Source organism: Psammomys obesus, unplaced genomic scaffold (genome assembly GCF_907164565.1).
Source record: "Psammomys obesus unplaced genomic scaffold, mPsaObe1.curated_primary_1811, whole genome shotgun sequence".
Taxonomy (NCBI): Eukaryota; Metazoa; Chordata; class Mammalia; order Rodentia; family Muridae; genus Psammomys; species Psammomys obesus.
In genome coordinates, this window is record NW_026585580.1 from 10,404,830 (window position 1) to 10,430,651 (window position 25,822).

Consider the following 25,822-nt stretch of genomic DNA (forward strand, 5'->3'; position numbering starts at 1 on the left):
AATAATAATAATAATAATAATAATAATAATAATAATAATAATAATAATAAAAGAGTAGGTTGTAGGAAGGCCTGTAAGGCATTTTCTTATTTGGGGATTGATTAGGGAGGGCCCAGCACACTGTCAGTGATACCATTCCAGGTCTAGGGGGTTCTAGTGAAAAAGCAGGCTGATCAAACCATGGAGACATGCCAGGAAACAGCACCCCTCTATGGCCTCTGCTTCCAGGTTCCTGCCTAGTTTGAGTTCCTGCCCTGACTTCCTTCAATGAGGATGAAAAGCAATTTGGAAATGTAAGCAGAATGAAGCCTTTCCTCCCCGGTGTGTGTTTCGGGCATGGTGTTTCATTGCAGCAATAGCAATACCGAGAGGGCCGGGTAGCTGGGCCTCCCTTCAACATCTTCTCAAACTGAGCATGAAAGGCCCAGGGGAACCCTTACCACAAGCAGCACAAAGAGACCAGGTATTTGCAAGTACAGACAACTGGAGCTGAGATATTGCTTGGCATGCTAGCCATTGCTTCTCCTCTCTGTACTTATGTCTCTATCTATTTTGTGTGTATATAATTTGTAGTACTTATTTATACTGACTTAAAATTTTCTACATATGCCTATTTAAAATGCTTTTAAACTGAAAATTTAGACAAATCCCATTCTGGCCACAATATGAATAATAAATGTGTGTTTATCTGAAATTCTTGATGTTGAAAGTCCTGCAGACAATAGTCTTATTTATTTCTGAAGAGGATTTATGTTAGAACAGAGATCTCTTGGGCCTTAAGAAGAAAAAGCCTGCAGAAAGCACTTCAGTAAATTATAACTCTTAGGATAAAGCATGACAATACTGATTGCTAAAGTAAAAACCAAAGTATAAAACTTCATATACTGCACATAATGCATTTTCAACTTTTCAATTATTTAGTTTGTTTGTGGCACTGGAAAAGCTACTGTGGGAGAATAATTGGGATCTTAGAAGACATGAACTCCTCCGTTCCCACATATTTTGGTATATTGTTTTGAATATGAGCTGTATATGATGAAAACATTTAGCACCTGTAATGTGTGATTACTGATTGCTATGTGATTCTTCTTACCATTTTCTGCATTTTGCAGGTAAACAGTTACACACCCCAGCGAATCAAAATTTGTCAAATTTATATGCCAACATTTGGAGAAACTGGGGTTATTAACCCTGGTTATTATAAAACAAACTGGATGATTTAACCACCATACCATTTCTTCTTTCAACATAACATGGCCATGTTCTAAAATACTGTAGATGATAGCCTTATAAATCATTGAAACTTTACCAGCTTAAGATAGTGAACTTAGTAGAATGGGTGAAATATGTATGTGCGTGTTTTCCCGAATTGAATGCAGACATCCCTAGTGATTGGTTAAGGATCCAGAACATAAAGAAGGGTGCATAAGATTAAAACTTCTATGCTGGAATCAATGTCCTTATTAGCAAATGAAGAAACCAGAGACCGCTCTATGTCACCTGAAAATATGGAGCTTGGTTGTCTGTAAGCCATTTATGCAAGTATGCTCTTCATTAGTCAGAAGTCTTATCTCATGTTTGTGGTGATTTTGGATTCTGCATTAGGGTACTGTAGAATCCAAAAGGAGAAAATTCCTGCAACAGCAGCATCTGTAATAGAATTGAGGAGAACACACTTCTACTTCCTATCATGATCACGTGAAAGCATCCCATGCATTACGTTGCTGTTTTTGATAAATAACTCATGTCCTGGGATTGGAGAGATGGCTTAGCAGTTCAGAGCACTTTCTGCTCTCCTAGAGGACCTGGGTTCACCGCCCAGCACTCACACAGTGGCTCACAAGTATCAGTTTCTCTAGTTCCGGGTATCTGATACTCCCTTTACTCACCTCCATGGGCAGCAGACACGTACTTGCTGTACATACATGTTCAGACCAAACATTCATAAATATAAAAGAAAAAAACAAATCTTATAAGAATGATCCATGCATTCTTGGAACTTCATTGTCCATCCCTGCAGGGTGCTTCTGAACTCTTATAATTGTTTTGTTTGTTTGTTTGTTTTGTTTTGTTTTGTTTTGTTGGATATATGTATTGACCGCGGGGCTATCCCTCCAGTCACTGAATTTATTGTGTAAGTCATATTTTGGAATCACTTTATTAAACAGTGTGTTTCCATAAAACTTTTTATACATCCTTAGTATAGATTATCCCAAACAAGAACTCCTTCTCCATTCTTGCTCCAACTCAACCCCACTTTTTCATTTAATTGCACGTATCTCCCTTCTTTCTTATTACATGTATTCTCCTTTCCTCTTGGCTTCCCCAAACTGCTATACTTCTCCCAGCTTAAGACTGTTTCCTCCCTCAATATTCATGTCTTCAATTTTCCTTTACCTATAATCTACTATTCCCTTCCCTGCACATAGTGCTCCTGCCGATAGCCTTTTCCCTAAAAGTTCTCTGGCTCATGCTTGTGCTGCAGGTTAAACATGCAAAACAAAGGATGTGAAGTAAGGATCCACATATGAGAAAGAACCTGTGGCATTTGTCCTTCTCAGCCTCACATATTAGAGCCTTTTCCCGTTCTATTTGCCTGAAAATTTGGCTCTGTTTTCAGTAGAGAGCTGAGTAATATATATGCATTGTACGTATATACTATATTTTTGATTACCCTTTTATCTGTTTGTAAACATCTGTGTTGAATGCATTTCCTAGCCAGTGCAAAAAGAGCAGCAGTGAACGTGGACGTGCAAGTGTCTCTGTAATGATATAAAGTCCTTTGAGTGCACGCGCTAGAGTGTGGGGCCATATGGCACTTCTTGTTTTTGAGAAACTTGAGGGAGGTTTCCGAAGTGCCTTCACTAGTTTCCACTCCCACCAACAGCGTACTATGTACCAATTTGCTCACATCCACACATGCAGTTTTGTCATTTGTGTTCACAAAGATGGCCATTCTGACTGGGGTAAGAGAGCATTTTAAAGTAGTTCTAATTTTTGTTTCCTTGATGACTATGGATGTCACTGTTTCAAAAAGTTCTTCCTAGCCCATTCTCTTTCTTAAGCAAAATTTGCGTCACTTGAAATTCTAAAAATATGGCTTTGTTTGGTTAGTTTTGGTTTGGTTTGGTTTGGTTTGGTTTGGTTTGGTTTGGTTTGGTTTGGTTTGGTTTTGGTTTTTGCTCTACAATAATCTTGGCATAGAGGAGTTGGCTAAAACAAGCCCTTGTTTCCAACATTATTTTATGTAGCCTGCTACAAATATTAAAAGTCTGCTTTTCCTTCACAACTCAATGATAATCTACCTATTATTTGAAAAGTGCTATATCAGAAAGAACCCTGTCCTTCAAAAATGTAGTGATATGTAGAAGAATGAACAACACTTAAGTGCCTTTCCTTCACAAGATTAGCATTTCATCTCTCTGATTAAAGTGTGTTGTGGAAGATGATTATGGCAGGTTCTTGTAAAAATCCAACTTTGAAGAATGATTTGAAAATTGCTAACTGTATTGCAGCAGATTTTTTTTGTTACTCAGAGAGTTTCTTTCTACTTTTGGAAAATTTGCTTAGATTGTGGCCCTTTGTCATATTCTCAGGAAATGCTAAATCAAGGCAAAATAAGTGGATCCATATTTCTAAATATAACGTCTTCACAGGAAGAAGAGCTGAGGAAGAGCGGGGAGGCCAAGTATGCCCATCTGAGCGATGAGCTGCATGTACTAATTGAAGTGTTTGCTCCTCCCGGGGAAGCTTATTCACGGATGAGTCATGCCTTGGAAGAGATTAAAAAATTCCTGGTGCCTGTAAGTAGCTTTGAGTTCACAGTTTCTTATCAGTTTCTGTTTTAACTTGTATCTTTGATCTCCGCTAGTTATCTATGTACAGATATGATACAAAGCTTATATAAATAGGACACACAAGGCAGTTATAAGACCTGGCATGTTGGCATTTCTTACTATTCTGACAAAAGTATTCATCACCAACCTGTTGTCTAATAAACATCAGTCGACAGCCAATAATAATAATAATATTAATAAACAGATGAGCAAAAATACATTATTTATGTAACTTCTCACTGTTTAAGCCCATGACATGTATTTTGATAATTATAATTTAGAATTATATTATTATATATTATATAATTTACAATTATATATAATTTATAACTAATACAAAAAGTATAGTTTAAAACAGTTGAGATTGAATATGTACAACTAATAGTAAGGAAATGGTAGTATTTTAAAGTAACAAATGCTTTTTATGTGACAGTATCTCAGGTGCTGGCTGATATAAAATATAGTATGAAACAATAATAATAAAGGCAGATAAATGTTAACCTTGAAAGTTAGAAATATAAACTCACTGTACAATATAAGAATAATAGAGGATGCCTGTTTAATAAGGTAGCAAATTTAGCTGTATATTGAATAGAGTTGTTTGCTAAGTGCCTGAGGTCCTGGGGTTGACAATGGAGCATCCTAGGGAGGGGTCCTTTACCAGGAATCATGTCCTGAGGCTTATAGCTCATATGCTGAGAGAATGCTGAGTAAAGTTCCCTTGTTGCTCCTGGAAAAATCCTCAGCTGAAATTAATCTGTAAATGAGAACACCAGAGACTTGAATCCTCAGCAAAAACAACTTCAAAGAATGTGGCAGAAAAGATTCACTGATTAGTAGAGGTATTGAAAATTGGAAAGGAAAAATATCAGAGAATTTCCTAACTGTATAAGTCTTAAGATCTGGCCACATTTTTTTAGTTACATGTTGGCTCCAAACATTAATCTTTGTCAAGACATAAGTATAGGCTAATGACCCACGAAGTTGACTATTTCTGAACTGCATGTACACAGAAACTATTTGAGTCTCATCTGGAAACCTTCTTAAATAGATCTCATTTTTAATATTGTTGATCCTCTATTCTTTCTTCCTGTGGTTTTCTGAGGTAATATTTAGTGCTAGGCTGAGTAAGGCTCTTAGTCTACTTAGTTAAGAACAGACCAGAGGAATGTATGTATAGCAAGGCCAGGTCTCACCCTCAAGCTATATGATGTTACTTTTAACATATCTTTGATAGATATATATTGAACGGTGAATGCAGGTAAGTTATCCCTATTTTATAGTAAATACAAATGATGTGCACCACTTTCTTAAATATTTTAATCACTTCATTTCTATTTTATCCACGGAAATATAAGTGCTTGACATGGTTGAGAATTTGTTTCTGGGCAAATATTGTATTTTCATCATTTAGCACAGTGGTTCTCAATTTCCTAATACTGCAATCCTTCAATGCAGTTCTTCATGCTGTTGTGGCCCCAACAACAAAATTATTTTTGTTGCTACTTCATAACTCTAATAACGCAAGGTAAATGCAGCCCCAGGCCACTTTTGTGATCCAAGTGCACCATACAAATATGGACTCCAGACCGACCACCCCTGCCATTTCTGTAGTTTCCTCTCTATAATCCATTTGTCTCATCCTTGTTTTCTTACATTTTTTAAAGTTTTGTTTATGCAAAATGCAAGCTCACTGCTAACTGAAGAGCCTTTGACAGTTCTTCTTAAAAAATATTAACGTGGCTATTCCTTTCTCCTTTAACATCGTCTCAAACCTTACATGTGTAGAAACTTCTTTAACTACAAATCTAAAGAAATTTTCTTGGTTGCCTTCTATCATGCAATGCTGTTGTGACAGGTTCATAATTGATAATTCTCTTCAACATATTGCTTTATCGTCCTTACCCTCTTTTCCTATTTATTTCTTTCATAGGTATTTATTACACTTAGATCTTATATAGGGAGATAGATAGATGATAGATACATAGATAGATAGATAGATAGATAGATAGATAGATAGATAGATAGATCATAGATAGATGATAGATAAATGATGCATATAGATGATACATGATACATGAGACATACATACATACATACATATATATATATATATATACATACATACATACATTCATACATACATACATAGAAATCTCTTTGGTTTACCTGCTGGAACATGAATGGCCTTGAGGGCTGTGGTTTTGGACCTCTCTCCCAATACTTTTTGTATCCTACACCATTGTGACAGTCCTTTTGACTGATTTTGTTTTTCTTCTTGCCTTGCTTAGCTCCAGGCAAAGAAGAGTATCTGTCTACTTTAACTATAACCAGAACCACAAAAGAGCTAAAACAAATTGCTATTTAAAAAAATAGCAGTACTGTTATGCCATGGAGGAGGACTTTGCAGCTAGTCCTGAAAATACCGGACAAAACGGAGTCATATGAAAGGGGAGGAGGTCCTCCCCTATCAGTGGACTTGGAAAGGGGCAGGGAGGAGATGAGGGACGGAGGGTGGGACTGGGGAGGGAATGAGGGATACAGAATTAACAAAATGTAACTAATGAGAAAAATAAAATTTATATATATATATATGTATATATATATATATATAACTTCAATTGTCCATATTTCTTCTGATACTTGGTATTACAGTTCCGATGATAGCATAGTTGGACATTAATATATATAGGCAGCAGAAGTGAAGATTCAGATAAGAGAGATGAATTCTAGAACAATACAGAGGACTGGTGTAGGCTAGGACTCTGACACTCTGCTGACATCTTGTTCCTCTGTAAAACTGTGTCTTTTCATCGTAGGAACTTTTCGTCTTCCCCTTGTTATGTTAGGTATAATTATTAAACCTGCTCTCTGCCCAGAGGCGACAGTCATGAAAACTGCAAGTACGAGAGTAAGTAACCCCTTATGAAATATCTGAAGGCTGTGGGATGTTAGAAATCAACGCTGTTTCTGCATCTAGATCAGTTGCTGAAGAAGAAGTAATTATTATTATCTTGGGTAGAATGTCTACCCTGTTGTTCTCTGTTCAGATGCTGCAGTATCACTGAAACAAGCAGACTGAATAGTCACTGAAACGTCAAATGAATATTTCCAATTTCATATCTGTAATGTTTAGTCAGTAAAAATATTGAATTAAACATTGCCAATTTCTAATTATTTTTAATTAAATTTTATTTTTATATTAATTACAGTTTATTCACTTTGTATCCCAGCTGTAGCCCCCTCCTTCATTTCCTTCCGATCCCATCTTACCTTCCTCCTCTCCTCCTATGCCCCTTCCAAGTCCAATTTCTAATTCTTAATGTTAAAAGAATGAGCTCTACTGAAAAATATTGTTCATTAACTTGCCTTAAAATACAGTGTTGTGGGTTATTAATATTTATTATTTATTTATCTTTAGTTAATCAGTGGTTATTCCTAAACCAGCTGTATACCCAAATCACCACGCAGAGACTAGTATTTATTTAATTAATCCAGAGCACAATGTTGGGCAATAGTTATTCCATCCTACACCTCCAAGCCCGCATAGTTTCCTACCATTCAGATTTCACCCATTATACTTGCTTTTAGTCATATCTTAGGTTTGGGTCATCTCTCCTCAAGGTTCCAAGTTCTCTCCTGCTGACCTCTGCTCCTACTCTCTTGCTTCCTTCTCCTCCCCCTCTGGACCAGGATGTCCCACACTGTTCTCCCCTATTGCACAGCACTTGCTGGTTGTTTTATTGACATCACAGAGAACAAATGATGGCATGTTCACACAAACTTGAGACAGGTGAAGCTTAGGATAAGCATCACAATGCAGTGTTCTGATTGAAGCCAGATGGTGAGATGGAGAAATCAGCATTTGAATGAGCAAGGGTAAATTATATACATTCCACAAAAATATACCAACAATACAGACTGGTACTCTACAGTAAGTGTCTTAATTCTAAAATCATGTAGTTGCTGCTGCAGTGGCAAACGTGTGACCATTTTCCTCTTGAAGCTGGAAGAACTGGGTATAACTGGACACTTTTCTATTTTGCCGTGTTCCCTTCTTGCATAATTTAGATATCAGGACCCCAACATGTTTCGTCTGGGTGATGGCTTATGAAAATTTACGGAGCAACATTCATGCTACAGTTTGTGCCAGGAACTCCTTAGAACCCCAAATTAATATGTATTTCCTAAAGCTAGTCAGAATGTTAAATCAAAATAATGATAGTGTTCGATATTGTTAAACTGACTAAGCCTCACTTTGCATTAAATGAATCGGGTGGCTTGGCTAATGCTTAGTTGTTAACTCATGACTGAAATGTAAGACATTGCCTCCTAACTAGAAACTGTGAAGCATTCAAAATCCAGTTCATGGGGGCAGTGGGATGGCTTAGCAGTCAAAAGCATGTACCCCAGAAGCCTGAGTCCCCTCCCTGGAGCCAACATAAAGATGAAGGGAAAGAATCAACCATACAAATGGTCCGCTGACCTCCAAAGGTATCCTGTGGCATAATCATACACAAATCATGCACATAAATAAGCGACAGTGATAAGAACAATTTAATATCAGTTCATGTGTTTCCATACATTTTCCATAGAAGAGATGAAGAGCTCTTGTCTGTGAGCTTCCACACAGACAAGAAATTAGTCTCAGATAACAGAAAAAATAGGCAATTTTGTTGTCTTCTTCAATAAATGATGATGTTAGTGACCTAAATCATAAGTCACAATACAGAGCCTTATCAGAATATACAAACTTGCCACGTCTATCTTGCTTAGATTAAGCTTCATATGGTCTCAACCAGAGTTTTGTGTAAAAACAATATTAAAAAGGTAGATTTTTTTCCTTCACAATTTATTCATTATATATCCTGATCGAAGCCCCCTCCCTCAACTCCCCCATTCCCAGTCTCCGTCCCTCTTATTCCCTTATGCAGTGAGCATGTAGGAGAAATACTGTATCAAACAAGAACCCACAAGCAAACACAAGTGACGTTAGTATGTGGGAGGACATAGAAGATGGGAGGTGGCAGATACTTGTGAGCTCACCCAGGAGATCAGCAGGCGGGCAGCCCCAGGCTGCAAACAAGGGTGTGCGAGGCTGCAGAATACGATGTAGCATTTGGTGCGGTAAGGGAAGCACAACCCATAAGACGGCACCAATCCTTCAGTGTCGCTGTTGTTAGATATTCCTAGAACTTCCTCAGACTACGTGCTGAAAATCGTTCCCCTTTTATGTAAGTAATCATAATGTAACCACATGTGAGCGAAGGGAAGTAAGTAAAGAGCTGCAGGACTTTGTTTAATTGTTACCTGCTCAGAGAGTCTTCCTCTGTTGCTATGGTACTATGATCCAATTTTCATTTTAGTTGAAAAATTTATTATCATCTACTATTAGAATCTCTCTTTCTCTGAATAGTAATAAAAATATCAGACCTATGACTTCAAACATAGCTAAAATTCATCATTACTTTTGAGAAGAAATATATTAACAATGTATATTGTTTCTGAAAATGAAGACTACTTTAGCATTCCTAATTGATGTAGCATAGAACACAGGAAAAAGGTAGCAAATAAATATTAATTGAGATATTTTCTCACAAGCTAGAAATGAAGTGTCCTTATAGTCAAGTGCTCACTGTGTGGTAATGGTGGTAATTATGAATATAGAGTTATCATGGGTATTGCCTTCTTAGAGTCAATGTTTTCACTAGATGTGTGCCTGTTCTGACTTGTGACGACCTAGACTTTTGAAGTTCCCAGGCCAATGTATAAGAATTCCTACTGTTTCTTTTAGATGTCCAGAATGATTGATGATTGTTTTCATTTATTTTGTGTGCATGTGTGTACCTCTCTGTCTCTGCCTCTCTCTCTCTCTCTCTGCATGTGTGTGTGTGCGTATGTGTGTGTACATGCACTTGTGTATATTTGACTGTATATAGATATATAAGTCAGATGTCGACACCGGGTAGTCTTTTTCAGTTGTTCTCTTGTTTTTTGAGACAGGGTCTTTTACTGAACCAGGAACTCACTGATTTGGCTAAATTGGATGGCCAGAAAACCCCAGGAATCTTTCTGCTTCTCTCACTAGCAATACACCAATACTAGGATTACTAGAATAAGCATGCTACTCTCATGTTTTCATAGATGCTGGATATCAAACTCAGAAACTCATGGTTAGACAGCAATCATATGCTGGATGATCCCCACCTCCAACAGCAGCTCTCATTTCCTTGTTTCCATCAGGGCCTTGAATATGCCTCATGAGTATTTCTTCTATTCTAGTTGGTTTTATATTCAGTATAACTGCTTCCTCAGTTCTGTTAGTCTCCAACAACTAACCTTTACAGCATCCCTACAAAGTTGGCTGTATTGCCAAAGACCTATAAATCCTAGCAAACAGATTTGATCTGCAATGCAAGAATCTTACTTGTTAGTATTATCACATATACAAGAAGCCCTTTTAGAGCAGTGGTTCTTAAATTTCCAAATACTAATATGTTTATACACACATGTATGTATGTATATAGAGAGAGATAGATACATTCATATGTATATATACATATGCACACGCACACACACACACACACACACACACACACACACACACATACACACACATATACATATCCTTTAGAGCAGTGGTCCTCAACCGTCCTAATGCTAAATGATTTCATTCAGTTTTTCATGTTATGGTTACCTCCAACCATAAAATTATTTTCATTGCTGCCTCATAACTGTAATTTTGCTACTGTTAAGAATTGTGAGTATCTAATATGCAGGATATTTATTTGATATGCAACCCCAGTAACAGTGCCAGTCACCACCAAAGAGATTTCAACCCACAGCTAGAAAACCTCTTCTTTACAAAATGAAATGTAAATGCTACATTATACTTAAACTTCTCTCTCTTCCTCTCTCTCCATTCCTTCTCTTTCCCTTATTTTTACTTTTGTTGTTTTTAAGACAAGATATCTCTAAACATCCTACAACATTCTGAGTCATTCTGTGTAACACAGCCTGACTTTTAGTGGAAAAGACACCTAGCTCAGTCTTCTAAATATTAAGATTACATACATGAGCCACACATTAGACTAATGGTTCCTCATATAATAGGGGAATTGAACCAGAACCTGGTATCTACTAGAAAATTGTTCTACTACACACTTATGTCCCAAACTACTAGTTGCTCTATACATTTCAGTGTGAAGGAGTCTTCCCCAACAAATGAAAAATAAAGAACCAAGTAGGCCATTGACAACTTGGTGAGAATTCCTTTTATTTCCTTTTATGTTTTTCAGATTTTATATATATATATATATATATATATGTATAATTATATATATATGTATAATTATATATATAATTTTATATATATAATTTATATAAAAATATATAATTTTCCCTTTCCTTTACTCCCCATAATCCTATCATATACCTTTTGTTGCTGGATTTCAAATCAGTGGCCGCTTTTATCATTAATTGTTGTTACATAATACATATTTCTAAATAAGTAAATACAACCTGCTCAGTCTATATGTTACTTGGAAGTATGTTTTCAGAACTGGATGACCAATTGTATTTTCTTCCCTGGGGAAGACTATTTCTTCCATGTTTGTATTAATTCTCACTGTTATTGGTTAGCATATTTAAGGAGAGTTGTAGTTTGATTTTTTTTCTTTTATTGAAAGTAGATTATTTTTTCATACAGTATATCTTGATCATAGTTTCTCCTCCCTCCACTTCTCTGAGTTCCTTTCTCCCCTCCCCTCTGGATTTATGCCCTTTCTGTCTTTCATTATAAAATAGCAGGCTTTTAAGACATAACAACTAAACATGACCAAATAAATATAATAAAACAAGCAAAAACTATCAAATCATAGTTGGACACAACAAATGAACAGGAGAAAAAGAGTCCCAAGAGCAGGAACAAGAGTCAGAGAGCCACTCATTCTCACACTCAGGCGTCTCATTGAAAAACTAAGCTAATCTTAATATATCTGCAGAGGAACTGGTGCAGAACCATGTAGGCCTATGCTTGCTACTTCAGGCACTATGAGCTCATATGCATCTTGCTTAGTAGAATTCAGAGGCCCTTGTTTCCCTGGTGTCTGCCATCCCCTCTGGCTCTTACAGTCCTTCTACTTTTTCTTTCACAGGACTCTCTGATCTCTGAGGGGATGAATTTGATGAAGACATCTCTTTCTGTGTAATGTCTGGCTGTGGGTCTCTGCATCCATTTACATATTCTGCTGAAAAAAAGCTTCTCTGTTGATGATTGAATGAGGCATTAATCTGAGTGAAGCAGAATATTATTAGTAGTCATTTTATTGATTTTTAAAAAGACCCATAGTGTTTGTTTTATCCTAGATCTATGGATTATCTATTCCCTGGATCTTGGTTCCCCAAGCAGTGTTGGGTATAAGTTTCATCTTGTGGAAATAGCCTTAAGTCAAATCAGACACTGCTTGCCTGCTCCTACAAGCTCTGTGACAACATTGCCCTGGCATATTTTGTAGGCAGAATAGATTGTAGGCCAAAAGTTTTATGGTTAGTTTGTTGGCCATTTTTCTGTCTGGTAGCCTGCAGAGTACCTTCCCACATCAGAGACTAGAACATAGAAATGAAGGCTCCATGTTGGCACCAGCTCTACTCCTCCATGTTCAATGAGTTGTGTGAATGTTGTCCTCAGCAATTGGGGCCTGCTGTCATTTGTGGAGGGCAAGTGTTTTGCCTTAGCAAGAGCCTGGGTTGTTTTGGGTTTTCCATGAGAATTCCTTGGCCAAAAATCAATTGAGTAAGACCCTGTCCCATCACTGTAAGCCTCACCTGGCTACAAAAGATGGCCAGTTGAGACTCCATATCCCCATTACTAGGAGTATTCATTAAGATCACCTTTACAGACTCCAGAACATTTCTACTGTACTAAGTTTCCACACCACTCCCCAGATTTGCTAATTCTGGCCATCTATCTGCACACTCTCTCCCTGTTCCCCCTTCCCTCCACCAGATCCAGTAGTTCCTGTTTTCTCCCAACCGCAGCCCATTCATAAAATCTATTATTTTCTTCTCTCAGAGAGATCCATGCATCTTCACCCAGACCCTTCCTCTTTAATTAAACTTTCTGAGTCTATGGACTGTAACTCAGTAATCACTTACTTATCAATTGATATCCTCTTTTAAGTGAATACCTACCACATTTATCTTTCTGGGCTCGGTTTGCTTCTCTCAGGGTGCTTTTTCCCCCCTAATTCCATCCATTAGCTTGCAACTTTCTTTTTCTTTTCTTTTTTCTTTTTTTTTCTTTTTTTTTTTTGTCTGACAAGTAATACTCCATCATGTAATTACATATTTTTTATTTATTCCTCTGGTGAGAGACATCTAGGTTGCTTCCAGTTCCTGGCTATTATGATTAACTCATCAATGAATATTATTGAACAATAGCCAGGTGTTAGGATGGAGAATAATTTGGGTATATGCCCAAGAGTAGTGTAGTCAGACATTGATATAAATCAGTTCCCAAATTTCTGAAGAATTACAATATTGATTTCTGTACTGGTTGTACAAGTTTACACTCCCACAATCAATGAAGGAATGTACCCATTGCTCCACATTCTTGCCAGCATGAACTGTTCCTTTTGTTATTAATCTTATCCATTCTATCAGGTGTAAGATGAAATCTCAAAGTCGTTTTTATTTACATTTTCCTAATTACAAAAAGTGTTGAACATTTTTTTGAGACTCTTTGCTTAGTTCTATGTACCATTATTTTAAATTGAATTATTTGTTTTTTTAATATCTAGGTGTTTGAATTCTTTATATATTTTGGGTATTAATCCTCTTTTGGATATGAAGTTAGTAAAATTCTTTTCCAATCTGTAGGCTGCTATTTTGTCCAATTGACAGTGTCCTTTGTCTTGCAGACATTTTTCAGTTTCACGAGGTCCCATTTATTAATTGTTAATGTTATTGCCTGTGCTATTGGTGCTCTGTTCAGAAAGTCATCTTTTGTATCAGTGTATTCAAGGCTATTCACATTTTCTTTGTATCAGGTTCAGTGTGTCTGGTTCTATGTTGAGGTCTTTGATCCACTTGGAATTGAGATTTGTGATAAATATTGAACTACTTGCATTCTTCTACATGCAGACATCCATTTTTACCACCATCACTTGTTGAAGATGCTGTCTTTTTCTTTCTTTCCAGTGTGTATTTCTGGCTTCTTTATCAAAATTCAGGTGTTCCTTTATGGGTAGAGTTATACCTGGATCATTAATTCCTTTGATTGATGTGTTTGTTTTTATGCCAAAATAATGTGGATGTTTTTACTAAACCTCTTTATTATAACTTGAAATCTCAAGAATGGTAAGACCTCCAGAAGTTCTTTTATTGTTCAAAAATGTTTTAGCTATTTTGATTTTCTTTCTTTGGTTTTCCATATGTAGATAAGAATTGTCCTGTTAAGATCTGTAGAGAATTGTGTTGGAATTTTGTTGAGGATTGCATTGAATCTGTATATTACTTCTGGTAGGATGGCCATTTTTACTGTATTAATGCTGCTGATACATGAACATAAGAGGTCTTTCCATCTTCTGATATTTTCTTCAATGACTTGAAGTTTTTATCATTCCAATATTTCATTACCTTGGTTATAGTTAACTCAAAATATATTTTATTATTTGAGGTTATTGTGAAAGGTGTTGTTTCCCTAACTTATTTCTCTTTCCATTTGTCATCTATACTTAAAAGGGCTGCTGATTATGTTTTCTTTTCTTTTTCTTTTTGAGGTAATCTTGAATATAGCTATTCTGTTGTATTTTTTTTTATCATTTGTAGGACCTCCCCAGTAGAATTTTAGGGTCACTTATGTGTACTGTCATATCATCTGCAAATAAAGGTAGACTTCTTCCCTTCTTTTTTGTATTCCCTTGATCTTTTCACTTGTCTTATTATTCTAGCTAAGAATTTAAGTACTATATTGAGTAGATATCAAGAGAGTGGATGACCTTGTCTTGTTCCCGATTTTAGTAAAATTGCTTTGAGTTTCTCTCTATTCAATTTGATGTTGGCTAAAGGCTTGTTGTAAATTGTCTTTACTACACTTAGGTATGCTCCTTGTACCTCTAACCTTTCTAGTACTTTTATATGCAGGCTTGTTGAATTTTGTCAGAGGCCTTTTTCTGTATCTAATGAGATGATCATTATTTTCTTTTAATTTGTTTTTATGGTTGATTACATGTGCTGGTGTTCATTTATCAATCCATCCCTGAATCTCTGGAATGAAGCCCATTTAATCTTAGTGGATGATGAGATCAACAATTTTAATAGACATATAACCCCTACTGAAAGAAGATCACCCATTAAAAGTCTCGCAACCAAAACCAGCTCAGCACGAGATGGTTTTAATCTACTCAGACTTTCAAAGTTTTAACTCCAGCACTTCTCAACTTATTCCACAAAGTAGAAACAGAAGGAACAACAATGTCCAATTCATTCTGCTAGGTCACAGTTACCCTAATATCTGAACCACATAAAATCTCCACAAACAATGATTTATAGACCAATTTCCCTCATATACACAGATGCAGAAATATTCAGTAAAATACTTGCCAACCAAATCCAAGAACTCTTAAAAAGTGCATCCACTTCTCTAATATCTGCAGCCCTACTGTATTTGACAGTCCACTTACTCAGGTAATTGTCTTGTCTTCTTCCTGGCCGTGGATCATGGACTAAAGTGAGTCTCTGTCAACTTGTGCATGAGTAAAGTATAGCCTTTTGTAAGCTAAACTTTCTCAAATACTTTCTCCAGAAAAACCATTCTAAGATTTTTTTTTCCAACATAGTAATCGCTGTTCCTATAGGTAGAAAATGACTCTAGCAGTCAGTCCTCTGATCCATAGCTCCCAGAGGCCCTTAAGCCTGACTATACACAGGTTTCTGTAGAATCCTCCTCTTTTTGGACACAACAGATACTAATATGCTTGTGATTTAAGAAAGGGGGCCACATTCATTCTACTCTCTTCCCAGGTGTGCTAAGGTCACACTCATTTTTTTTTTTTTACTTCTGTATTTTCTTTTTTTTTTATTTTATTTTTCTTTTTAGTTACATTTTGTTAACTCTGTGTCCCAGCTGTATCCCGCTCCCTCATTCCCTCCCCAACCCCGCACTCCCTCCCTGGTCTCCTCCCTGCCCCTTTCCAAGTCTACTGATAGGGAAGGATCTCCTCCCCTTTCATTTGACCCTATTTTATCAGGTATCTTCAGGGCTGGCTGTCTACAAGGACCAAATATATCCGGGCACAGGGTCTTTTCTGAGACTGACACTCAACCAAGGACCATCTATGGATATAACCTAGAACTTCTGCTCGGATGTGGCCCGTGGTAGCTCAGTAACCAAGTAGTTTTCCAAAGTAAGGGGAACACGGACTATTTCTAACAGTATCTCAAGGGCAGGCTGTTTGACACCCCCCCCCCCAGGGGAGGAGCAGTCTGTTAGGCTACAGAGGAGGACTTTGCAGCCAGCCCTGAAGATACCTGATAAGACAGGGTCACACTCATTTAATTCATTGAGCTTTCTTTATGTATAGCCTTCAGAGAAGCCATGCAAACTAACTCTTTACATACGACAAAATTTAAATGTCAAAGATTTTTTAAATATCATATGACACTTCTAAAATAATATTTTGTTTTGTAATGAGTTACAAATTATTTATTTTAAAAAATACAAAAGTGCATAAGAAAATGTGCCATATGGCTATTGACCTATCTAAAATTTAATTATATAAGTATTTCCATATGTTTTATACAGATTGCAGTTGTCAGGTTAATATGTCCTGAGAAGAAACAGCAATGTCCCTTACATTGATAAGGAGGCTGCATATACCAAGAATAAATAAGTCCATAAGTGGCTTAAGTCCACAGCACAGCATAGCATCGCATGCCTGGCTTTTATATAAATGAACCCAGTAGTTCATTTATAGTAACAGAGTTTCCCATGTTTGGTAGCAGGAAATAACACAGCTAGCATTCGGTTTGGTTAGACATCTATACTTAATATCAAAGCTCCTAAGTGCATTTTCCAGATTCAGATGAAATACAGGAATGCTGTGTCTGCATACTTGATCTTTCTTTTATCATTGTCTTTCCATGCTCATCTGAGATGAATGAACTAGAGGATAATAGTTTTCACCTATAAGGCTGCTGGCATTGCAGAGAACATTTTAGTCTTCTTTCGTGGCATAGCATGCAAAGATGGCCACTACAGATCCTTCTCTTCAGCGCTCTTTATAGCCACTCTTAGTTGTTTTCTTATCTGCGTAAAATGACAAAAGTAAAAAAATAAAAAAGAAATTAAGCACTTATGATTTAAGTGAAACATATGAGATATGAGAATATATCCTGGCATTTCGTTGTGCCAAAACAGAAAAAAAAAAATTAGACCAAGAAAACCAGGAATATCTGGACATTTTTCACTGTTATGCATAAAATTAGGAAAAGTTTAAGGTCTCATAAAACAAAATATACACAAGTATTGGATTACCAAATGCAGACTTGTTACTGTGCTTGTCCAAATAAGAAACTTTCCCTCCAATGGGCATAATCAAGTCACAAGGAAGGTGGTGAGAATCCCTGCTGATGCTGTCACGGTGACCCTCGTGCACGTGGCGTTATATTGCGTGGGAATGGGCACTCAGAACACGGAGTTTTCTCTTTTGATTGCTCTATCTCAGATGTTACTTGTTCATTTTCCTTTCTTCTTATGTTAAGATTTTGGGGCTTGTGTTCTATAAATGGATGTTGCAGCTGTTGTTATGTAGCAAACGTAATAGGATTTTGTAATTTTGAGAGTTACTAGTTTGTTTGTTGAGACCACATCTCTCATTAGGGACTTAACATTTTCCAAGCACTGTTGAACATTTGTTTCAGTCACGATAAATTTTTAGCTCACAGATCCTTCTACTAATCTTGCTGAGTCCCACAGGTCCTTTGTGTTTTTCGGGGCACACTGAAGGGAAGAAAACACCATCTGCTATTAGTGCATCCAAAATAAGTTATATTCGCCCCTCTTTCTGCCCTTTCCTTTTGATTTCTAGTCACATTTGAGGAATTTGAGAAGACTCAGAAGATAATTTACATTTCTACAAGGGTAGAAATTATAAACAGAGAGATACTTTTTTAGTGAAAGAAAGCCGCCCACTAATAAAATGTTTGTAACAACCCTTCTTAGCCCCAAGAATAGACATGCTATGGTAAGAGTAAATACCAACTAAAACTCATTTTCTTGGAGAGTGCAGACACCGTTGTGTCCTACACATAGTTTAAAATGCGCACAGGATCCTCTGTGTAAGAAACATTCTTATTTACAGAAGTGCACAGAAGTGTTCGCTTGGATACTTTGCTAGTAGTTCATGGTGCAGAGAGGTTCCCCTGTCCTCAAAGTTTGCTGTCCTGAAAGTTTCAAAAGCAGGCCAGCCACAGAGACAGAAGTCTTCTTTACCAATAAAAATATTAAAAAAAAAATGTGAAGGTGTGAATGTTACCAGGTCATCCTACAGCACTGAGGAGAACCATAGCAGTCATATGATCATGGCGGTGTTCCTACTGTAAAGTTCCTCTACATTTAGATCACCATAGGTAAAATACAACAGTGGTGTGCAGGGGAAGTGTAAACCTGATATTTGTTGAATGTATGTTCCCCGTCTTACCTCCAGAAGCTGGCTGCTGCCTTCTCCAGCTATGACGTATTCAGTCCTGCTTAGTTGCAACAGTTAATAGTATATTTCATTAAAATGAAATAGAAACTAAGCTAGGAGAGAAAGATAGACTGGGGTAACAAAATTTATAAATCATTGATCATTCCATTGTTCCCGACAGTAAAACGATGCTGCACGCAGGAAATGTATTCTGAAGCTTTTGTATTCTCTTACATCCGTACTAAGATTATCAAGTTACCTAGTATTGGATACCGTGGAAAGAGCATGCCTACTTTCCATGTACTCCTGTGTGTATGCGTGTGAGGAAAAGAAGGGGGAATGAAAGGGAAGAGAAAGAGAGAGAAATTGATGGAAAGACTTCTCCTTTAATTTTATCTCAATTTAACATAGTTATGATATAACTTTGATAGATCTTAGTTTATGGCACTATTCCATATATTTAATAAATACAGGCTAGTATTTATTTCATTGCTTTAGTATATTCCCAGTGCTAATTAAATTTTTATATTTATAGAATTATGGGCATATAAAGAAATGAATATTTCCAACTATGGTATTATTTAGGGATATGCTGTGAGTTGGTGGGTTTTGATGAGGAGTCTGCTGAGTTTGAAGGAACAGTAATGCATATAGAAGACCACACTGAGTGTCCATGAAGGCCTTCACTGTATTAGTGTGTTCGCTTTGAAGGTTCTTTCTATGTGATCTCTCTCTCTCTCTTTCAACAAGATTTCTCTGTGTAGCCTGGGCTGTCCTGGATTCACTTTGTGGCTTTGTAGACCAGGCTGGCCTTGAACTCACAGAGATCTTCCTGCCTCTGCCTCCTCGAGTGCTTGATTCAAAGGCTTGCGCCACTACACCAGGCTCAATGTGGCTTTATTCACAGCAACTCCTCAATCAGTTTGCAACTCCCTGAGTTTGAGTTTGTTATCATGAGTTCTGCCCTGCTTTCTCCCTTTTAAACTTTGAATATTATTGTTGCTTCTTGTTCTCAAGCTGTGTTCATTTGGAGTTATGACTCAAGCTATATAATTTGGAATTTTGCCTTTAATTCAAAGTACTTTCACGTAAATCTATTTCTGCTTCTAGGTTTACAGCTACTCTATGACTCACTAGATGTAGTATAGATTTTGCTTTCTGTTTCCTCACTTCCTTTCATCTTTCCCTTTCTTTTTTCAAACTCCAATGACTTTTATTGATGTTTATATTTTCTCATAAACATAAAGGAAAAAATGTTGTCCAAGTCTGAAATCTCCAGTGTTAAACTAATTGTACTGTGCTGTATTTATCTGACTTTAACTAAGAAGGATGTTTTAAATAGTGTATTTTTATTAAATTCTATGTCTATTGAATTGGAATACATTTTAAAGGATAATGTAATTTATGGTGTTCACTTTTTCATTTAAAATTATACAGATACAATAAAAATGGACAAGTGATCCAAATGTATTTTAAATGTTAAAGGGGAGTAACATAAATATTCTTTTTCTTTAAAATTTATCACAATTAAGATATAAGTTTGTCCTCGTTTATGACACTATCCCATGTATATAATAAATACATATTAGGAAGTACTTGGTACATGATCTAGTATATTCCCAGTGTTGTATATTTATAGAATTTATGGGAATGTAAAGGAATGAATATTTCTCACTATGGTATTATTTATGGATATGTGGTGGGTTGGGTTTTTCTTGAGTTATGATATTCATGTTTTAAATCAGTTTATTTTCTGACAGTCTCATGTGTGTTCTGTATTCTGGTTACACTCACTTTCATATTCTTTCTAGCCCTTCTTCATCAATATCAGACCCGTCTCACCTCATCAAGTCCTTTTTCTACCTTAGTGTTTTCAGTTCTGTTTTTGTTTTTACATGTTGTCTTAATCACTGTTTTAATCCTGTGAAGAGAGGCCATGATGGAGGCAACTCCCGTCAAAGGAAGCATTTGTTTGAGGGCCTGCTGGCAGTTGGTCATCATCACGGCACAGAATATGGCAATAGCTGAGAGCTTTACATTCTGATCATAGGCAGAGCAACGCTGGGCCTATCCTGGGCTTTTGGAACCCCAAAACACACTTCCTGCAACACACCTGCTCTAGCAGGTCACACCTCATAATCTTTCTGAAGCATTCTACCAACTACAATTTGAATGACTAGGCATTAAAATATGTGAATCTGTGGGAAAGGCATTTTCATTCAACCACTATGCTTGGTAACTCACTAAGTTTAACCAGAGCTGCAGAATGGGCATGGTTTTGGAACTGTGCACTGGCACATACAGAGTCATTATGCCACTGATGACCAGGATTTCCTTCCATCTGCATGTCTTCACTGCCAATCCCATGAGCCTACCTGCTATCAATAACTGTATGTTTAGGGACCCAGTCTTGTACAATGACAGCTTCTGGGAGTTCATGAATGTCAGGGTCATGTCATGCCCTTGAGATAGCTACCTTCCCATCAACCAAATCTTAAGTTCTCTCTGCCCCCTCTTCTGCAGTATTTCCTGAGCTTTGGGGTGTGTCATGTGGGTATCTTGTTTAACACTGAATAGTGAACTATCACCTGTTCTCAGTGCCTTTGTCTATCCTGAAGTTTCTGTATAAACTTTTCTCATTCCAGAGAGGAGATTTCTTAATTTAGCAGAGATGGGAGTGGGTAGCAGAGAAGGATGGGTCTGGAGAACAGATAACCAAAACTAAAGAAGTGAGAAGCTACTTTTTAGGCAAACTGGAAACCATAACTTAAAATAGAATTGGAGGTTGGAAAAGTGTTTAAGAACATTTACACAAATTTCCAGTGGATTTATGTGCATGGATCCTAGGATAAGGAGTATAAAAACTGTAGGAGAAGAAAGTATAAAAATTCATGACTAAAACTGCTGAAAGATGCTAAGTGTATCCCTTATTGTGAATTAAATGCTCTGTGTTGAAAAAGATAGGTCATTTTCCCCAAACCGCCTGAAGAGAATTAAAATAGAAAAGCAGGTTTGCTCACAGTTACATGTTTAACTAAATGAATATTTTATCTGATAATGAGGTAATTTTATCATTACCTTTCAGCAAATTTCTCCATTCTAATTTTCACTTTAAGCATGATATAGATGCTGTATGAACTATAGTACATTTAGGACATATTTTGTCTAGGGATTTGATTTATCCTAACATAACTCATACTGCTTGGTCGGATAAAAGAGAGAAGTGTGTGACTCTGAATAAACGTGAGAATTAATTTAATATCTGTCGCTAAGCGACCCTAAACTTCTCATCTAAATAATAAAAACCTTATGTATAGCTAATTATAAAAACTATAGAGAAAGGTGAAGAAATTTGTTTGTAAACTTTATATTTTAGATCAATTTATTATAGTAGTTCAAATTTAGACCTCAAATTTAAATGGATATTTGAACATTTAGCAAAATATCAGTAGCTCATGTTTAGGCAGGCATGTTGGGGAGCCTTTCCCTATGCAATTGCACACCAATTGGTTATCCAAGTAATCAGTCCTAAAAACCATAAATACAAATAACATTTTTCAGACTCTGCAGGTCATATTTTGTACTATATATGTATGTACATATACATGTATGTCTGTAACAACAGTTAGGGGAAAAAAGGCTATGAGTTTAAAAGAGAGTGAGGAGGGGTATAAAGCAGGACTTGGGGAGAATAAAAGGAAAGGGGAAATGGTATGATTATGTCATAATCTCAAAAATAAAAGAAATACAAATATAGCTATAGATAATCTCTGTAGCCCCTTATTTTCTCCTCTTCTGTAATAAATGTGTAATCTTGTGCTCTAAAAAAAGGATCATTTAACACAGGACAAAATATCCATATTGATAAATTATACTTATTCCTGTATAACTCTCTGAAAATAATAGATAACTGTTAGATATTACAGAAAAAAGTGACCATTATTTAGTAATCAGAGCACATGGTTTTAGGTATTAAATTTGCCCCTACTCTCCACTTAGCCAGTCTAGACAATATCAGTCTGCCATGCTTGCCCATGCTTTGCCTGATTGAATATACTGTCTTAGGGGAGGATAATAATGCGGACAATAATGATTACCTGAAAATTAAACATCTCCCATATCCTAGCTGGCTTTATTGTCTATTGTAAACATTTAGATGGTAGAAAGAATAGGTGATCTAACTTATCTCCGACTTTCTCCCAGGCCCAGCTCTAGGCTGCCATCTGGCATTTGGTGCTCCTTCTTCTCCATGGCTTTCATGGCTCCAGACTGCAGTGGTGATTTCTGACTGGACAGCATCTGTTTTCAGAGCACTGACATCCTAGACACTACAAACCCTACAGTCTCACTGAGAATGTAGGGAGGCCCTTTTTTGGTTTACACGTGATTTGCGTTCAGAATCCCTTTCTATATTTTTTTTACTGTCACTAATCTAAGAAGATAACATCAAACTATCCTTTTATAAACAGTAACAGTACCCAGAACAAAGGTCAGCAGTTAACAAATCTGCAAAACATGAACTGATATTTATGAATTACATATAAATGAATATGATTGCATGATAGAATGAGACATCAAAACATCTCACTATTTCTAAGCATCCAGATGTTACACCATGCACAGAAACAAAATGAACAGGTACTTTTCCTAAGTATGCTTTTTATCTTGCTGGCATAGTCTTTTTGCCTAAACACCTGGGTAGAAATCTGTTTAATTGATTGTTCTTTCAAACAGACTTCTGCTACTGCTGCCTGGCTTTTTCATCTGTTATTTATGTTATGACTAGGATGTCACAATCACTTGAAAGCTAGACCAAAACAATGATTCCTTAATTTATTTCCTGATAGTGCAATATCTGTAAATCTCATTAGCTAATTAAATTCATCAGGAGTTACTTAAAAAACATTCCAAAATATATAATCACAGCAAGTAATAATAGACTGTGGTTTTCAAGGCACTGTTGTGGGTTTTTTTTTCCCCCTCAAACATCTGCTTTTAGAAATGAAAAAGCTGGGTGATGGGCAGGATAGTAAAAACAGCGCATTCTGGTGACCGTGCGCACTGACGGGGCTGAGCAGCGTGCAAAGTGCAAAGAGTCTGCACTCTAGCTTCATGAAATCCAAAGCACAGCTGGACTATAGTCTACAAGCATCATGCTGGCACAAACCTACACACACACACACACACACAAAGTGGATACTTACTGTGGGAACAGCTAAAGATGTTTGTCTGAATTTTTGTATTTTCCACAATTTCTATGGTATGTTTAAGTTTGGAAGCAACAGTGCTGTCTTTGTTAAGTGTCATTTGGCTTCACCCTTGTGAATGACCCTTGGTCATCTCCACATATGACCCATCTACAAATGAACTTCAGATCAGCGTGATGAAATATCTTTTATTGCAGGGTACCAAAGGGAAAGGAGCACAGACAGGAACCTAGAGTCCACCTCAAGTCTCATTTCAGAGCCCGGAGTCAGCTGGAAACAGAATTGGAATGGGGCAACCATAGGACACAACTAGAAACTTTTTATTAAATTATTATTATTATTCATTACAAATTATTCACTTTGAATCTTGGTTGCAGCCCCTCCCTCTTCTCCTCCCAATGCCACTTTCCCTCCCTCTTCCTCTCCTATGCCCCTCCCCTAGTTCACTGATAGGGGAGGTCATCCTCCCCTTCTATCTGATCCTAGCCTGTCAGGTCTCATGAGGACTGCCAGACCACAGAGGAAGACACAACTAGAATCTTAACATTGCCTTTTCTTTAGTGCAAGGAACATGAATAGCTAGATATTAAGGAGAAATAAACAGTATTTCCCTCATTGTCAGTATTTAAAAATAGTTTAAAAATCATTCTAATGTAAGAACTATTTTCTCTTGTTATAAAGAAGAAGCTTTTCTCTTGGATTTCTCAGTGTCCTTACACTCTTTAAAATCACTCTGGAGGATAAAAAGACATATACCCTGATATGATGGGACTAGAGAACTTTCTTTAATGACAGCATGGTGTTTAGTGGGTATTTTGTGGACAACTCACTCCACAGTGAAAAGGAAAAGTGGCTATGTGGGCAACAACCTTTAGAAACACAGCCTTCAGTCATGCCACATGTCAAGCTGTATCATTTTAGTCTCTTAGAGAACTCTCTCACCAACTACCATCCTATCTATCTATCTATCTATCTATCTATCTATCTATCTATCTATCTATCTGTCTATCTATCATCTATCTATGTGATGAAGATTAGACCTAGAGCCTTGCATATGCTAAGCAAATGCTGCACCACTGAGCCATAAATGCATCACTTGTACTAACCTTTAAAACCAACTTGCTCCTCCATGACCCACCCCCTCCTCCCAAGGTTCAGGGATTATTGTGAAATAGGGGACAGAAAGATTGGAAAAGCCAGAAATGGTGGATAAAAACAAAAACAAACAATAATGTTTTCTGAACACATCAGGGCAGTTGCACTTATGAACTCACAATAGTTGTGATGGAATGGATAAAGCCTGTGAAAGCTCAAGCCAAAGAAAACCCCACCATGAAGTAAGAAGATACATACAAAGTCCCACTCCTAAATATATAGTCCTAAAGAAGCTAAAAACAAGGAAGACCCTAGGGACGAGGTTTAATCCTCATTCAGAAGGGCAAACAGGATAGCATCTAAGGTAGGAAAAGACAGGGAACAGGACAGGAGCCCACCATATAGGGCCTCTGAAGGACTCTACCTAGCAGGGTATCAAAGCAGATGGAGAGACTCAGCCAAATTTTGGGCAGAGTGCAGGGAATCTAATGGAAGAAGGGGGAGATAGAAAGATCTGAAGGGGACAGGAGTTCCATAAGAATACCAACAGAGTCAAAAATTTGGGCCCAGGGGAGCCTGCAGAGAGGGATGAATCAACCAAGGACCATGCATGGAGAGGACCTAGACCCCCTACTCAGATGTAGCCCATGGGCAGCTCAGGCACCATGTGGGTTCCCTAGTAAGGGAGCTGTCTCTGACATAGACTCAGTGGCCAGCTCTTTCATTACCTCCCCCTGGCAAGGTGTCCTTACTAGTCCACAGAGAAAGAAGATCCAAACAGTCCTGATGAGACCTGATAGGCCAGGGTCAGATAGTAGGTCAGGAGCACCTTCTCTATCAGTGGACTAGGGAACTTACATAGGGGGGAAGAGGGAGGGCGGAAAGGACTGGGAGAAGATGAGGAAGGGGATTACAGCCAGGATACAAAGTGAATAAATGGTAATAAATAATAACAACAAACATTAAAAAGCCATTGACAATTGACAGCTGTGGG

General features: G+C 37.1%; 1 protein-coding gene across 4 annotated transcripts in view; it reads left to right on the forward strand.

Annotated features, from left to right (window-relative positions):
- Nucleotides 1-25,822, forward strand: part of Khdrbs2 (KH RNA binding domain containing, signal transduction associated 2) — a 514,570-nt gene that overhangs the window by 235,159 nt on the left and 253,589 nt on the right. For all 4 annotated transcript variants that reach the window (XR_008720013.1, XM_055606304.1, XM_055606285.1 and 1 more), the window contains exon 4: nt 3,657-3,803. Coding sequence is in view for 3 of the 4 variants with exons in the window: in XM_055606304.1 (XP_055462279.1) it covers nt 3,657-3,803 (147 nt within the window). In the remaining variant the exon portion in view is untranslated. The remainder of the gene's footprint in view (nt 1-3,656; nt 3,804-25,822) is intronic.